Source organism: Salvelinus sp. IW2-2015, linkage group LG20, assembly GCF_002910315.2.
Source record: "Salvelinus sp. IW2-2015 linkage group LG20, ASM291031v2, whole genome shotgun sequence".
Classification (NCBI taxonomy): Eukaryota; Metazoa; Chordata; class Actinopteri; order Salmoniformes; family Salmonidae; genus Salvelinus; species Salvelinus sp. IW2-2015.
In genome coordinates, this window is record NC_036860.1 from 27,527,877 (window position 1) to 27,546,400 (window position 18,524).

The window sequence follows — 18,524 nt, forward strand, 5'->3', positions numbered from 1 at the left end:
CTGTCTTTCCCAATCTGGCCCTCAAACCATCACAGTCACCTAATAATCCCCAGTTTACAATTGGCTCATTCATCCCCCTCCTATCCCCTGTAACTATTCCCCAGGTTGTTGCTGTAAATGAGAATGTGTTCTCCGTCAACTTAACCTGGTAAAATAATGGATAAAAAAAAAATATATATATATATATATTGAGATCATGTGACACTAAGATTGCACACAAGTGGACTTTGGTTAACTAATTATTTGACTTCTTTAGGTAATTGGTGGCACCAGATCTTATTAAGGGGGTGAATACATGTCCATGTACAATTTTTCTGTACTTTTTTATTTTTAAACAAGTATTTTTTTTTATTTCACTTCACCAATTTGGACAATTTTGTGCATGTCCATTACATGAAATCCAAATATAAATCCATTTAAATTACAGGTTGTAATGCAACAAAATAGGGAAAATGCCAAGGGGGATGAATACTTTTGCAAGGCACTGTATTCATTTGGCGTGTTTAGCATACCTCTGTCCTGCCCTGCCCTCTTGCGGAGCCCTTGTGGAGCACTTCAGTTACTGCTTCTTATGTAGATCATTCAAAATTGTCATGTTGTAAATGCAATTAATTATTTTGTGTAATGTTTTTTCTATTGCTATTTTCTGATATTGTATTCTAATTACGAATATTTCATATTTATTTAGTACTTTCAGAAACCACGCACACAAACAATATTGAAAACAATTTGCCATCTTTCATGCTGAAGATTGAGGCCAGCGTTTGAATGCAGCAATATACTGTTTGAATCTACACTCCTTTACAGTTTAACTGGAGAGAAAAACAACAAAAGACATAGGCATTTATTTTATTGAACAACAAACAAAAACATGAGGGAAAATGCAAGGGAAGACTGACAACTGTCATGTCAGTATAGATATGCATAACCCATATTTCAATATTCATGTAGTGGTTTAACATCAAAAACTGCATTCCTACCCCCCACCATTCCTACCCCCAAGTCATAGTATCATGGCAGGTCACCTGTCAAATCACTCAGTCAGTCAGTAATTGCTGCAGATTTGCTCAATAGTGCCTGATTGTATGGTACTCCCCCAAGCACAGGGGTATGTCACAAGGTACACACATATACAGTGGGGCAAAAAAAGTATTTAGTCAGCCACCAATTGTGCAAGTTCTCCCACTTAAAAAGATGAGAGAGGCCTGTAATTTTCATCATAGTTACACTTCAGCTATGACAGACATAATGAGGGGAAAAAATCCTGAAAATCACATTGTAGGATTTTTAATGAATTTATTTGCAAATTATGGTGGAAAATAAGTATTTGGTCACCTACAAACAAGCAAGATTTCTGGCTCTCACAGACCTGTAACTTCTTCTTTAAGAAGCTCCTCTGTCCTCCACTCGTTACCTGTATTAATGGCACCTGTTTGAACTTGTTATCAGTATAAAGACACCTGTCCACAACCTCAAACAGTCACACTCCAAACTCCATATGGCCAAGACCAAAGAGCTGTCAAAGGACACAAGAACCAAAATTGTAGACCTGCACCAGGCTGGGAAGACTGATCTGCAATAGGTAAGCAGCTTGGTTTGAAGAAATCAACTGTGGGAGCAATTATTAGGAAATGGAAGACATACAAGACCACTGATAATCTCCCTCGATCTGGGGCTCCACGCAAGATCTCACCCTGTGGGGTCAAATTATCACAAGAACGGTGAGCAAAAATCCCAGAACCCACAGGGGAGACCTAGTGAATGACCTGCAGAGAGCTGGGACAAAAGTAACAAAGCCTACCATAAGTAACACACTACTCCGCCAGGGACTCAAACTGCAATTACATCTGCTAAGCAAGTGTATGTGAGCAATAACATTTGATTTGAATTGTTGTTGGAGAGCAGATGCTGGAAGAGTGTAAGACTGCTAAGCCAGCTGTCCACATACAAAGTGTGGCCCTTCCTGAAATGAGGAGCCAGCATGGTCATTACCACGAATGTTGGATGTCAGTGGTGGACCCGTGTAGACTATAATGTCCTTGACAAATCCTGTCTATACGTCACACATAAAGAACTTGACCCAAACTGTGCCTTTTGAAGGGAATGTATTGACAGAACGCCAGCCTACCCTTCCGTAACATCAGGGACTCGTCAAATGCATAGGTCCTTGTATGGCACAAAGTCCCATCCAAATGCTGATGTCAGGCTGGTGAGAACATTTCTTATTTTGTGTAAGTGGTCATTTATGTTGGCAGCAGCATTTTCCATGAAATTCAGGCATAGCAGCAGAACTAGGAAGCGGTCTTGGGAAAAGGGGGTGGCAAAGAAGGGAGTTGCAAACATAGGATCCGTGCTCCAGTATTCCCTTACAGAGTTCTACTTCACTATTCCCATGAGAAGGACTGTTACCAGGAAGGTATACATTTCACTCATTGTGGTTTTCATCCATTTAGCAAGCTTCCCCCTCAATCCTGGATTTCTCTTCTACTGTAGCTCCAAGGCCTAGCGATTGATCTCCTCCACTGTCTCCCACCTGCTCCTCTGTCAGAAACAGCTTAAAGCACTCTGACTCAGAGGGAGATCGCAAGGGGGCTTTGCATTCCAGACTAGGACTCATCAAAGCCAAAAGCAGGGCCAGAGGAGGAGTGAAATGGCTGGCGGCCTTCCAGCTACCACAGCCCCTCCGTACTTCACCCACTGTTGGTCTGCCTCCATCACCACCAGCATCTTCAGAGGGATCTGGGACTTTGTCAGTGGGCAAGGGGTCTTCAGATTCAGGGTTCTCAATGGCCACAAGGCTGGGGGGCAACTCCTCACTGTAACTGTCAGAATCTGATTCCTAATTTTAATACTCAGATTCTTTGTCAGAATAAACAAAAACCTCCATAATTTCCACATATCTGGGTAGTCTCCTTTTGAAAGAAATTGCTAAGGCTACAGCTTAGCCAACTAGCTATATACATAAACAACAACACCGAATGGCTCCGAGCGAGTATCAGGGTTGATGTGATTGGTTGCCAGCACACACCAACTGTATCAATAAATCACCTTCAGAAAATGGTTTGTGTCTTAATAATTTATTTACTCTTTTATTCACGGTTTCAAGTCCTGCATTCCGATTCTTGCATAGATTGTATTGGAAACAAATGATGTGTGTAAAATACTTTTTTGAATGTTGTGCTGATTATGATAAGCTAATGCTAAGCTAATTGCCAATAATGTGTGGAGCCATGTTTGTTGACATTGTTCAATGCCTTCTGTGTGTTACGTTAATGTTGGTCAGACCAAAGATGTTATAACAAAACGAGGTAAAGGTAAACTTCCCAAAGTGAATGATGGGAAGTTAATGATGGTAGATGACACAACCCCTTCAACATGCATACTGCAGACAGACCTCATCTTATTTTTGATTAGGGTGGCTGGGAATTAACCAAAATGAATGCTTGTGTTAGCTCACACTTTCCTCAGTCAGCGCTTGTTAGCCCCCCCCCTGCACAGGCATATGGCAGAGATATAACCGCCATCGTCTCAGGGACCCCCGCCCATCTATAATCAATGAGATGCCAGCTGCTGTCAAGGAGTTAAGGTCTAAGGGGAGATCTGGGTACATTTAGCACACTTTTTTACGCCGACTAACCACCTGCCCCACCCCGGACTACCTACAACAATGTGAAACCTACAGTTGAAGTGAGAAGTTTACATACACCTTAGCCAAATACATTTAAACTCAGTTTTTCACAATTCCTGACATTTAATCCGAGTAACAATTCCCTGTCTTAGGTTAATTAGGATCACCACTTTATTTTAAGAATGTGAAATGTCAGAATAATAGTAGAGAGAATGATTTATTTCAGCTTTTATTTCTTTCACCACATTCCCAGTGGGTTAGAAGTTTACATACACCTAATATTATTAGTATTTGGTAGCATTGCCTTTAATTTTTTTTACTTGGGTCAAACATTTCGAGTAGCCTTCCACAAGCTTCCCACAATACGTTGGGTGAATTTTGGCCCAATCCTCCCGACAGAGCTAGTGTAACAGAGTCAGGTTTGGAGGCCTCCTTGCTCGCACACTCTTTTTCAGGTCTGCCCACAAATTTTCTATAGGATTGAGGTCAGGGCTTTGTGATGGCCACTCCAATACCTTGACTTTGTTGTCCTTAAGCCATTTTGCCACAACTTTGGTGTCACGGCCGTTTAAAAGAGTGAACCAAGGCGTAGCGTTTTGAGCGTACATACTTATTTATATATTTACCGATGTCGCCAACAAAAACAATAAATATCAAACCGACACATGACGCCAACGTAGTGCATCCAGGCAACTAACAAGGACAACTACCCACAAAACCCACTTGGAAAATGGCAACCTAAATAGGCTCCCCAATCAGAGACAACGATAAACAGCTGTCTCTGATTGGAAACCCATCCAGGCCACCATCAACCTAATTACCCCTAGACAATACAAAATCCCCATAGATAACAAAAACCCTAGACAAGACAAAACCCATAGACAAAACAAAAACTAAACAAACCACCCTTGTCACACCCTGACCTAACCAAATAATAAAGAAACCAAATATAACTAAAGTCAGGGCGTGACATTTGGAAGTATGTGTAACGGATGTGAAATGGCTAGCTAGTTAGCGGTGGTGCGCGCTAGCAGCCTTTCAGTCGGTTACGTCACTTGCTCTGAAACCTAGAAGTAGTGGTTCCCCTTGCTCTGCAAGGGCCGCGGCCTTTGTGGAGCGATGGGTAATGATGCTTCGTGGGTGTCAGTTGTTGATGTGTGCAGAGGGTCCCTGGTTCGCGAGGGGACGGATGTAAAGTTATACTGTTACATATGCTTGGGGTCATTGCCCATTTGGAAGACCCATTTCAGACCAAGCTTTAACTTCCTGACTGATGTCTTGAGATGTTGCTTCAATATATCCATATAAATTTCCTTCCACATGATGCCATCTATTTTGTGAAGTGCACCAGTCCCTCCTGCAGCAAAGAGCCCCCACAACATGATGCTGCCACCCCCCTGCTTCACAGTTAGGATTGTGTTCTTCAGCTTGCAAGCATCCCCCTTTTTCCTCCAAACATAACGATGGTCATTATGGCCAAACAGTTCTATTTTTGTTTCATCAAACCAGAGGACATTTCTCCAAAAAGTATGGCCTTTCAGGTTATGTCGATTTAGGACTTGTTTTACTGTGGATATAGATACTTTTTGTACCTGTTTCCTCCATCATCTTCACAAGAACGTCTCCTTCCTGAGGGGGATGATGGCTGTGTGATCCCATGGTGTTTATACTTGCGTACTATTGTTTGTACAGATGAACGTGGTACCTTCAGGCATTTAGAAATTGCTCCCAAAGATGAATCAGACTTGTGGAGGTCTACAATTTTTTTCAGAGGTCTTGCTGATTTCTTTTGATTTCTCCATGATGTCAAGCAAAAAGGCACTGAGGTACAGGTACACCTCCAATTGACTCAACTTATGTCATTTAGCCTATCGGAAGCTTCTAAAGCCATGGCATAATTTGGGGGAATTTCCCAAGCTGTTTAAAGGCACAGTCAACCTCAGATGATGTAAACTTCTGACCCACTGGAATTGTGATACAGTGAATTATAAGTGAAATAATCTGTCTCTGAACAATTGTTGGAAGAAGTACTGGAAGAATACTTGTCATGTACAAAGTAGATGTCGTAACCGACTTGCCAAAACTATAGTTTGTTAACAAGAAATTTGTGGAGTGGTTGAAAAATTAGTTTTAATGACTCCAACCTAAGTGTATGTAAACTTCCGACTTCAACTGTATGTGGTTGTTTCCTGTGTTATACCCCAGTAGAGCAGCAGAACATGGACAGAGAGACTACGGAACTCCTAAAGCAGCCTGTGTGCATAAACATGAGCGGAATGTAGATTGTGGGTATATAGGCCTACTGAACACAATAAGGGCATCAAAAAGTGGAGATTTTGGGTCACCCAAACCAAAGATTTAAATTGGAGAGAAAAATAGATGTGTGTGTGTGAGGAAGAGAGTGTGTGTGTGTGTGTGTGTGTGTGTGTGTGTGTGTGTGTGTGTGGTGTGTGTGTGTGTGTGTGTGTGTGTGTGGTGTGTGTGTGTGTGTGTGTGTGTGTGTGTCTGTATATGCAGGTGTACTATCTCACCTGTAGTGGATGACTGGTGGGTTAGCTTTGGCAGAGCAGTGGAACTTTACCAGATTGCCCTCCATTATGGGCTGGGGCTCCACAGATAGGTTGACCAGGGGCAGGTCTACATGGGAGAGAACAGAGGGTTAGTCTATAAACCAATGCCAGAGTATGGTGTTAATATTAGCACAGCCTCAAGTCCTGCCGAGACTGAGGCTGTCCTATGGACATCGTACAGGTGAGTCTGTGCCTGGGTCGTGCTCGTTAGGGCACGCTACCAAAATGGAATTTACAAAATGTGTAATAATTTTGTATTGGACAAGTCAAAATCAATATAAAATTTTACTGGTCACATACACACATTTATCAGATGTTATTACGGGTGTAGCAAAATGCTTGAGTTCCTAGCTCCAAAAGTACAGTAGTAACTAACAATTTCAGGCATTTCATAAGTGTCAAAGGCTTTTATTGACAATTACATGATGCAAAGAGACAATATTTGCAGTGCTGATCCTTCTCTTTCAAGACCTCTGCAATCCGCCCTGGCATGCTGTCAATTAACTTATGGGCCACATCCTGACCGATGGCAGCCCATTCTTGCATAATCAATGCTTGGAGTTTGTCAGAATTTGTGGGTTTTCGTTTGTCCACCCGCCTCTTGAGGATTGACCACAAGTTCTCAATGGGATTAAGGGCTGGGGAGTTTCTTGGCAATGGACCCAAAATATCGATGTTTTGTTCCCCGCACCACTTAGTTATCACTTTTGCCTTATGGTAAGGTCCTCCATCATGCTGGAAAAGGCATTGTTTGTTACCAAACTGTTCCTGGATGGTTGGGAGAAGTTGCTCTTGGAGGATGTGTTGGTACCATTCTTTATTCATGGCTGTGTTCTTAGGCAAAATTGTGAGTGAGCCCACTCCCTTGGCTGAGAAGCAACCCCACACATGAATGGTCTCAGGATGTTTTACTGTTGGCATGACACAGGACTGATGGTAGCGCTCACCTTGTCTTCTCCGGACAAGCTTTTTTCCAGATGCCCCAAACAATCAGAAAGGGGATTCATCAGAGAAAAGTACTTTATCCCAGTCCCAATCCCTGTACCTTTTGCAGAATATCAGTCTGTCCCTGATGTTTTTCCTGGAGAGAAGTGGCTTCTTTGCTGCCCTTCTTGACACCAGGCCACCCTCCAAAAGTCTTCACCTCAGTGTGCATGCAGATGCACTCACACCTGCCTGCTGCCATTCCTGAGCAAGCTCTGTACTGGTGGTGCCCCGATCCCACAGCTGAATCAACTTTAGTAAACGGTCCTGGCACTTGCTGGACTTTCTTGGGCGCCCTGAAGCCTTCTTCACAACAATTGAACCGCTTTCCTTGAAGTTCTTGATGATCCGATAAATGGTTGATTTAGGTGCAATCTTACTGGCAGCAATATCCTTGCCTGTGAAGCCCTTTTTGCGTAAAGCAATGATGACGGCATGTGTTTCCTTACAGGTAAACATGTTTGACAGTGGAAGAACAATGATTCCAAGTACCACCCTCCTTTTGAAGCTTCCAGTCTGTTATTCGAACTCAATCAGCATGACAGAGTGATCTCCAGCCTTGTCCTCGTCAACACTCACACCTGTGCTAACGAGAGAATCACTGACATGACGTCATCTGGTCCTTTTGTGGCAGGGCTGAAATGCAGTGGAAATGTTTTGGGGGGATTCCGTGCATTTGCATGGCAAAGAGTGACTTTGCAATTATTTGCAATTCATCTTATCACTCTTCATAACGTTCTGGAGTATATGCAAATTCCCATCATACAAACTGAGGCAGCAGACTTTGTGAAAATTAATATTTGTGTCATTCTCAAAACTTTTGGCCACGACTGTACATTTGAAATAAGTAAAGCAGTATGTAAACATTACTAAAGTGAATAGTGTTCCATTGTTAAAGTGACCAGTGATTCCATGTCTATGTATATAGGGCAGCAGCCTCTAAGGTGCATGGTTGAGTAACCGGGTGGTAATCGGCTAGTGATGCTATTTAACATTCTGATGGCCTTGAGATAGAAGCAATTTTTCAGTCTCTCTGACCCAGCTTTGATGCACCTGTACTGACCTCACTTTCTGGATGGTAAAGGGGTGAATAGGCCTTGGCTTGGGTGGTTGATGTCCTTGATTATCTTTTTGCCCTTCCTGTGACATCGGGTGCTGTAGGTGTCTTGGAGGACAGGCAGTGTGCCCACGGTGATGCAATGGGCAGACCGCACCACCCTCTGGAGAGCCCTGCAGTTGCAGGCAGTGCAATTGCCACAACTGTAAACATTTGTGAGGTTCTTAGGGCACAAGCCACATTTCTTCAGCTTCCTGAGGTTGAAGAGGTGCTGTTGCGCCTTCTTCACAACACTGTCTGTGTGGTTGAATCATTTCAGATTGTCAGTGATGTGTATACGCAGGAACTTGTAGCTTTTCTCCTTCTCCACTGAGGTCCCGTCGATGTGGATAGGGTTGTGCTCCCTCTGCTGTTTCATGAAGTCCACAATCAGCTCCTTTGTTTTGCTGGCATCGAGGGAGAGGTTACTTTCCTGGCACCACTCCGCCAGGGCCCTCAACTCCTCCCTGTAGGGGGTCTCGTCATTGTTGGTAATTAGGCCTACTACTGTTGTGTCGTCTACAAAAGTTATTGAGTTGGAGGCCTGCGTTGCCACGCAGTCATGGGTGAACAGGGAGTACAGGAGGGGGACTGTGCACGCACCCTTGTAGGGCCCCAGTGTTGAGGATCAGAGAAGGGGAGGTGTTGTTTCCTACCGTCACCACCTGGGGTCGGTCCATCAGGAAGACTGGGATAGGGAGAGATTGAATATGTCCGTAAACACTGTCTGCGGATGCGGCTAGGGAAGCCGTCTGGGCCGGCAGCCCTGCGAGGCTAACGCGCTTAAATGTCTCAGTCACGTCGGCCACGGAGAAGGAGAAGTGTTTAGCTTGTCCGGGAGCAAAACGTCTGTGTCCGCGACATGGCTGATAGTCCCTTTGTAATTCATGATTGTTTCATGTCTGATCCATTGAATTGCAACTCTACTTTGTCTCTGTACTTACGTTTTTGCCTGTTTGATTGCCTTACGGAGGGAATAACTACACTGTTTGTATTCAACCTTATGCCGAGTCACCTTGTCATGGTTAAATGTGGTGGTTCGCACTTTAAGTTTTGCACGAATGGTACCGTCTATCCACTGTTTCTGATTTGGATAGGTTTAAATAGTCACAGTGGGAACAACGTTGCATATACACTTCCTATTGAACTCAGTCACCGTGTCCATGTATTTGTCAATGTTATTCTCAGAGGCTACCTGGAACATATCCCAGTCCATGTGATCAAAACAATCTTGAAGCATGGATTCCGATTGGTCAGACTTGCGTTGAACAGACCTTAGCAAGGTAAAGTTTCTGCCTATAGGAAGGGAGAAGCAGAATGAAGTCGTGATCTGATAGCGTGAGTACTACAGTCAATGTGTTGATAGAACTTCGGTAGCGTTTTCCTCAAATTTGCTTTGTTAAAATCCCCAGCCTCAATAAATGCAGCCTCAGGATATGTGGTTTCCAGTTCGCACAAAGCCCAGTGTAGCTCAGCTTGTCGTAGTTTCGGCTTTAGGGGAATATACACAGCTGTGACTATAACCAAAGATAATTTTCTTGGGAGGTAATACGGTTGGCATTTGATTGTGAGGTTTTTTAGGTTTGGTGAACAAAAGTACTTGATTGTCTGTAGGTTATCACAATCTCATCATGACTAGTTAATCATGAAAGATACACCACTGCCTTTATTCTTCCCGGAGAGTTCTTTATTCCTGTCTGCGCAATGTACTGAGAACCCAGCTGGCTGTATGGACGGGGACAGTATATCCGGAGAGAGCCATGATTCCGTGAAACAGTATGTTACAGACCCTGATGTTTTTCTGGAAGGAGCTCCTCTACTTCATTATCCAGAGACTGAACATTAGCGAGTAATATACTCGGAAGCAGTGGATGGTGTGCACGCCTCCTGAGTCGGACTAGAAGTCCAGGCCGAATACCTCTTCTCAGCCAGCAGCGTCTTGGAGCAGCCTCTGGGATAAGTTCAATTGCCCTGGGGGGTACGAACAAAATATCAAATTCGGGAAAGTCGTATTCCTGGTCGTAATCTTGGTGAGAGACCGTCGCTCTGATATCCAATAGTTATTTCTGGCTGTATGTAATAATGCTAAAAAGTCCAGCTAATCCCCATGTTTCACTCCCTTTTCTGTTTTGGTGCCTAATGAACACCCCCCCCCCCCCCTTAGACAGGGAGAGAGGATGTGTTAACCAACATTGGATATGACGACAGCATCTAGGGCTCAATGAAATTAAAGGCATAGTTCAGGATTTTGGCAATGAAGCCCTTTACTTCAGTCAGATGAATGAGTGGATACAATTTTTATGTTTCTGCGTGCAATTTGAAGGATGTTGCTATCAAACCTTTGCCCAATTGCTAACTAGCGTTAGCTTGACTGGAATATTGCTAACTAGCATTAGCTTGACTATTGGAAGTCTATGGGAACAGCTAGCATGCTAGATTTTCAGTCATTTCGCCTATGCTAGCTAGCATTGGCTCTCGAAACTAACTAACTTTCTTCTTACTGGATGCAGATACATACAAATGGTATCCATAAGTTAATCTGAATCTTTGGAAGTAAATATCGCCATCCCTTTAAACACCCAGTGCAGCATTTGCTGAAATAGTGATTAACGACATATTGCGGTTATTTGAAATTGTAAAATGGTTAATTCGGTTCCCTATTAGCTTTTGCAGAAGCAGCAACTATTCTTCCTACAACAAAATCAGACTTAAAGGGGCATTTCACCCTGGCTCTGTCATAGCATACAGTCATTACTATATTCACAACATTATGTTTTTAATCATAAACATCACAATTATCCAAACCACAAGCTAGAACTAGCACATTTTAATTTCACAGGTAGAATTGAGAAGTTTCGACTCCCTTTGTATTCGTCTGCTCATAGTGAACCACAAAGTCTGGCATTCATAGCGAATGCTGATCGTGCCCACAAACTTGAATAATGACGTTGTTTACTTCGTACGACCGACACACAGTAATCTCAGAACTTCTAAAGGCAAGTTTTTTTAGAAAACGTTTGTTTTTCACAGTTTTTCATCATGCCCGTGTAGTGTTCTGTGCCTGGCAGTGCTAATTACAAACAAGATTTATCCCGCTTCTGCCAGTGGCTTGTGGCTATCAAGAATGATGCGGTGACCAAAGACTATCAGAGGGATTTTCAGGCTTAACTGATGGGGAATCCATTTCGACGACAGCTGAGAAGTGATGCGATACCATCCATTTTCCCCCCATTTATAACAAAGATTTAAGATTCTGAATTACAGGTAACCTAAAGTTAGCTAGCTTGCTAGCCTAGCCAGCCAAGTTAGCTATCTTTTGGTATATACCAACATGCAAATATTTAAACATGTTAAGTTTGCTGAAGCCAGCAGCATACCACCCTGCATACCACTGCTGGCTTGCTTCTGAAGCTAAGCAGGGTTGGTCCTGGTCAGGCCCTGGATGGGAGACCAGATGCTGCTGGAAGTGGTGTTGGAGGGCCAGTAGGAGGCACTCTTTCCTCTGGTCTAAACAAAGATCCCAATGCCCCAGGGCAGTGATTGGGGACACTGCTCTGTGTAGGGTGCCGTCTTTCGGATGGGACGTTAAACGGGTGTCCTGACTCTCTGAGGTCATTAAAGATCCCATGGCACTTATCGTAAGAGTAGGGGTGTTAACCCTGGTGTCCTGGCTAAATTCCCAATCTGGCCCTCAACCATCACGGTCACCTAATAATCCCCAGTTTACAATTGGCTCATTCATCCCCCTCCTCTCCCCTGTAACTATTCCCCAGGTTGTTGCTGCAAATGAGAACGTGTTCTCAGTCAACTTACCTGGTAAAATAACGGATAAATAAAAAAAATACAAAAATATACACTGTCAGTCAATTTGGCCTATTCCATGGTAGTCACTGCAAGACTGGTAGCTACCTTCAGCAGAGCAAACATGGTTGTACTGATGTAAGCTAGCTAATGTTACCAAATAAAGAGTATCTTAATTGGTAGACATCTAGTCCACCTGTCTGGAAAACACTCTGTTACTAAAAATAGAATTGTCAATATAGCTACAGTAACTAACTGATGTGTATAAATCGTTTATGGTTGGTTCATTGGTTCTCAGCCAGTCTCAGCTGGCTAGCAAGCTTGCTGCCAATTTAGTGAGGCTACTAAGCAAACAGCAAGCTGAAAATATTGAAATGTCCTTGTTAGGTATACTTTGCTAGCCAGTCAAATATAGATCAATCCAATTAGTGGAGTGGTTAAATTGTGTGTTTTGTTGTAGGTGGTACAGAATCTGAGTTCACCAACATGCACTTCAAACCTATAGCTCTGCACAAGGTGAAGGTAAGTTGGCCAAAATATGTACAAGCTGACAGCTAAGATAGGTCCATTTACAGTAAGCATGGTATAAACATGAATTGGGTAGTGTTTGTATGATTTGTGTTACGGGGTTACAGGTGATTAGACTTAGTCTGAGGACCACAGAGTACCTTCCAGACCATGTAATCCATTTAGTTTATCCCTCTTCACCTTTTTTCTAAAACTCAGGTTATCTGGAGTCATTCCACGGTGCCCTGCTGAAAAATACCCCAAAGTGGGGGCCTTTTTGGGTACACAAGCATGAGGGAGGGGACACACCTTACGGTTATGGAGCACAACAGATTGTGGGACAGACACCACCAGCAAGGAACACTGAAAGGTATACAATCAAGACTACAACAGTAATGACACAACCGCTTTATTCTCTCTGCAGATTCTCAAAACACAATACAAATTTCTGTGGAAAGGGCAACTATTGACAAGAATTATCTGTCAAAGTCAATGGGCTGGAGGAGGTTTACAGACATTACTTTGAGATGAGGGAGTTTTGGTTGTGCAGGGTTATGCTTAGACAGTTAATGTGTTGAGTGATTTAGGTGCAATTTCTTATCAATCTCCCATACATAAATTCATACTGTGCAAGAACCGCCTTCCTCAAACTTTTCACACCTTTAGCCCAGCCCATTCACATTGTTGACTGATCCTTCCTCTAAAAAGCAGCTCCTAATGTCCCCTCATTGTGCCTAAACAATATGCTAGATGGTAAAGATATCAACTGAATGGGACCAACAAAGGCATGTTGTCCTACGTCCCTTCCACAAAGTGTAAAATGCTAAGACCACAACCGTATCTTTCCAGTAGAAGTGCAGCACCAGGAAATCTTCTGCAAGAGGACCATCTAGTTGGTGGTTAAGAAGCCCTACACCACTTTTGGCAGAGTCTTATCTTAGCTAGCCGTTCAGGACAAGGCCATCACAATAAGCACAAGGAGTCTCAGCTTCCCCAGCCCACCATTGCCAGTGTGCCTTATAAAGGACTATGGCTGCGTTTACACAGGCAGCCCAATTCTGATCTTTTTTTCACTAATTGGTCTTTTGACCAATCAGATCAGATCTTATAAGGATCTGATGTGATTAAGACCAATTAGTGGAAGAAAATGATCAGAATTGGGCTGCCTGTGTAAACACAGCAAGTGTTGCTAAGCGTAAGACTATTTAGAACATTGGTCTCCAACCCTGTTCCTGGAGAGCTACACTCCTGTAGGTTTTCGCTCCAACCCCAGTTGTAACTAACCTGGTTCAGCTTATCAACCAGTTAACTATTTGAATCAGGTGTGCTAGATTAGGGTTGGAGTGAAGATCTACAGGACGGTAGCTCTCCAGGAATAGGGTTGGAGAGCCTTGATGTAGAACCCCCATAAAATAAATATGGATATTTTTTAATCAACCTTTAAAATATGTCTCTCATTATGGATTCACAGAATATATTTCTACTGAACAAAAATATAAACGCAACATGTAAAGTGTTGTTCCCATGTTTCATGAGCTGAAATAAAATATCCCAGGAATGTTCCCTATGCACAACAAGCTTATTTATTTTACATTTTGAGCACAAATTGGTTTACATCCCTGTTAGTGAGCATTTCTCCTTTACCAAGATCATCCATTCAACTGAAAGGTGTGGCATATCAAGAAGCTGATTAAACAGCATGATCATTACACAGGTACACCTTGTGCTGGGGACAATAAAAGGCCATTCTAAAATGTGCAGTTTTGTGACACAATACAATACCAAAGATGTTATAAGTTTTGAGGGAGAGTGAAATTGCCATCCTGACTGCAGGCATGTTCACCAGAGCTTTTGCCAAAGAATTGAATGTTCATTTCTCTACTATAAACCACTTCCAACATTATATTAGAGAATGTGGCACTAAGTCCAACTGGCCTCACAACCACAGACCACGTGCAACCACGCCAGCCCAGGAAATCCACTTCTTCACCTGCTAGATCCTCTGAGAGGGTGCTGAGGAGTGTTTCTGTCTTTAATAAAGCCCTTTTGTGGGTAAAAACTAATTTTGATTGGCTGGACCCTTGGCTGCACCCTTGCCCAGTCATGCGACATCCATAGATTAGAGCCTAATTAATTCATTTCAAGTGACTGGTTTCCTTATATGAACTGTAACGCAGTAAAATCTTTGAAATTGTTGCATGTTGCGTGTATATTTTTGTTCAGTGTATATATAAGCTGTACAGGGCTCTGTAGAATCAAACAGATGCTAGACATTCAGATATCCAAAGAATGTTTGGTTATTTGTTCAAATCTAAAATACAAGAGTATACACAATTTAATGCTAACTCAAAAGAACTGGGTATTCAACAACAGTGTTATATGGTAAAAGCAACATACTAAAAAATTGTATGAACAGTGTAGTATAGTTTAGTGTGTCTGAGTGTGTTTCAGGTGTAGAGACACCTGACACACGCGCAGAGAATAGTAGTTACAGATTATTACACCAGATAATGGGATTTACCTAAAGACTTTTAAAGACATCTTGTCTATTTCAAGTCTTCTGTCATTGATCGAGACAGGTGGGTGTCCACCCCAAGTGCTGCATGTCATGATGACAGAGAGCTGTCTTGATCAATGAGTGAGAAGACTTTAAAGAGACACAATGTTGGTGCACATATTGCTGGATTATTTTATGGAGCAAAAAATATATTTTGGGATTGAGGGCAGCATTTTCACTTTTGGATGAATAGCATGCCCAGAGTAAACTGCCTCCTACTCAGTCCCAGATGCTAATATATGCATAGTATTATTAGTATTGGATAGAAAACACTCTGAAGTTTCTAAAACTGTTTGAATGATGTCTGTGAGTATAACATAACTCATATGGCAGGCAACAACCTGATAAAAAATCAGAACAGGAAGTGGGAAATCTGAGGTTTGTAGTTTTTGAACTCAGCCCCTATCGAATAAACAGTGGGATATGGGTTATTTTGCACTTCCTAAGGCTTCCACTAGATGTCAACCGTCTTTAGAACGTTGTTTTAGGCTTCTACCGTGAAGGGGGCCGGATGAGAGCTGGTCTGGCAGCAGCCTCGTTCTCAGTCATGCGCGTTCACATCAGAGGTAGCTCTCGTTCCATTGCTTTTCTACAGACAATGGAATTCTCCGGTTGGAACATTATTGAACATTTATGATAAAAACATCCTAAAGATTGATTCTATACTTAGTTTGACAAGTTTCTACGACCTGTAATATAACTTTTTGAACTTTTCGTCCGACTGGACCTGAACGCGCGTTTGGATTTGGTTACCAAATGCCCTAACAAAAGAAGCTATTTGGACACAATTGATGGACTTTATGGAACAAATCAAACATTTATTGTGGAACTGGGATTCCTGGGAGTGCATTCTGATGAAGATCATCAAAGGTAAGTGAATATTTATAATGCAATTTCTAACTAATGTTGACGGCGCAACATGGCGGATATTTCTTTTGGTTGTTTTGGGCTCTGAACGCCGTACTCAGATTATGCTTTTTCCATAAAGTTTTTTTGAAATCTGACACAGCGGTTGCATTAAGGAGAAGTTTATCTATATTTCCATGTATAACACATGTATTTTTATCAACATTTATAATGAGTATTTCTGTAAATTCACGTGGCTATCTGCAAAATCACTGCATGTTTTGGAACTACTGAACGTAACACGTCAATGTAAAATGAGATTTTTGGATATAAATATGAACTTTACCCGACCAAAACATACATGTATTGTGTAACATGAAGTCCTATGAGTGTCATCTGATGATCATCAAAGGTTAGTGATTCATTTTATCTCTATTTGTGCTTTTTGTGACTCCTCTCTTTGGCGGGAAAAATGGCTGGGTTTTTCTGTGACTTGGTGGTGACCTAACATAATCGTTTGTGGAGCTTTCGCTGTAAAGCATTTTTTAAATCAGACACTGTGGCTGGATTAACGAGAATGTTATCTTTAAAATGGTGCCTAATACTTGTATGTTTGAGAAATTTGATTTATGAGATTTCTGTTGATTTGTATTTGGCGCCCTGCAATTTCATTGGCTGTTGGCGAGGGGTTCCGCTAGTCCCCAGTCCTAGACAGGTTTAATAACGGAGCATTTTGTAAATTAAAACTGCGATTACATTTCCAACAATATCTAGCCTAATAGAAAGAAATATGGCAGAAGCCTCAACCTTTGCACAATGACCAGACTGCACAAATGAGCCTAGGTAGGTAGGCAGACAGTATCTACCTACAGTCATGTCTATCAGGCATGCTTATGTAACTGATGTGAAATTGCTAGCTTTTTAGCGGGCTGCGCGCTAACAGCGTTTCAATTGGTGACGTCACTCGCTCTGAGACCTTGAAGTAGTTGTTCCACTTGCTCTGCAAGAGCCGTGGCTTTTGTGGAGCGATGGGTAACGATGCTTTGTGGGAGGCAGTTGTTGATGTGTGCAGATGGTCCTGGTTCGAGCCTAGGTAGGGGCGAGGAGAGGGACGGAAGCAATACTGTTACATTGATGCTGTTGACCCAGATCACTGGTGGCTGCGGAAAAGGGGGGTGAGTGTAACCGATGTGAAATGGCTAGTTAGTTAGCGAGGTGCGTACCTAACAGCGTTTTAATCGGTGACGTCACTTGCTCTGAGACCTTGAAGTAGTTGTTCCCCTTGCTCTGCAAGAGCCGCGGCTTTTGTGGAGTGATGGGTAACGATGCTTCGAGGGTGGCTGTTGTTAATGTGTGCAGAGGGTCCCTGGTTCGAGTCGAGGTAGATGCGAGGAGAGGGATGGAAGCTATACTGTTACACTTAGGCAAATATTTCTATAGTAAAACCAGCTTCCGTTTTAGAGATGTATAAAATGTAATTTTATTGTAATGTAATTTTATTTATTTATTTATTGTTGTATTGTTTCTCCTCACTGTTTTCTAGTACACATAGCTAGCTGTTTGGAATCCTGTCTTGCGTGATGCCTATAATTTTGTGTGATTGAAATGCATCCAAGATCATAATCATAACCAATGTCAACCCTTCGTCAATTATGTTACATAGCTAGCTAGTAAAATTATTTACAGTTGCTGATGTTACATGTTTGCTAACAATTTATAAATGTGAGGTGTGGCGCATAGTAAGTTAGCAGGCGCCAGGCTAACTAGCTATCCAACTCCAGTAATGTGCTAACGTTTGCTGGAAAACCTAGCTTTAGGTTTCTGGTTGTAACAGCGTAGCTTGCTGTTTAGTAACTCGCCATATCTATGACTAAAAAGGGAAGAGGTTTAATTAACAATCGAGATACAAGAGATTTCCAATTGTAGAACCTATCTTATTTTTAGTCATAGATATGGCTACAGGTAGTTGTTTAGCTAGCTAATTTAGCTAATTAGGTAGCAAAATATAAAATATTTTGATTTCTCCCCTGTAACACAGTAGTACGTTAGCCCAATATGGGTTTCAGTAGTTAAACTAATGTTAGCTAGCTAGCTAGGTGGCTTGCAGGAAAAAGTACTTACTTAGCTAGACACCGTGTTTGTCATCTGCCCTCTTGGCGCTGGTATCGGCTGTAGTTGAGCTTCTAACGTTAGCTAAATCCAACTCTTTGTATCCTCTTCGCTATATTCAGATTAAAACATGTATGATTGAATTTCAACTTGTAGCTAATAGATGGTCCATTGACAAATTCGTGTTGATGAGAGGAATCACCTGAAGTCATTGCGTCTGGTAAATTCTTTCAGTATTGCCTAAAGGATTGTTGTTAGGGGCCAGAGCCCGAAGCACCGCCCAACACAAGTTGTAGTCTTTCAGAGATTGTAAAAATGTGTCGGCTTGTATATTTAGCTATGAGTCCGCCGATAGGAACATCGCGGAAAGACGTCCAATGGCTCTATCGAACAAGGACAACCATATCTAAACACACACAAACTTAA

At 42.3% G+C, this 18,524-nt stretch overlaps 1 protein-coding gene across 1 annotated transcript in view; it reads right to left on the reverse strand.

Moving 5' to 3' along the window:
* LOC111981964 (kin of IRRE-like protein 3) overlaps positions 1-18,524 on the reverse strand; it is a 308,738-nt gene that overhangs the window by 53,313 nt on the left and 236,901 nt on the right. The window contains exon 6 of the mRNA XM_024013468.2: positions 6,160-6,265. Coding sequence (XP_023869236.1) covers positions 6,160-6,265 — 106 coding nt within the window. The remainder of the gene's footprint in view (positions 1-6,159; positions 6,266-18,524) is intronic.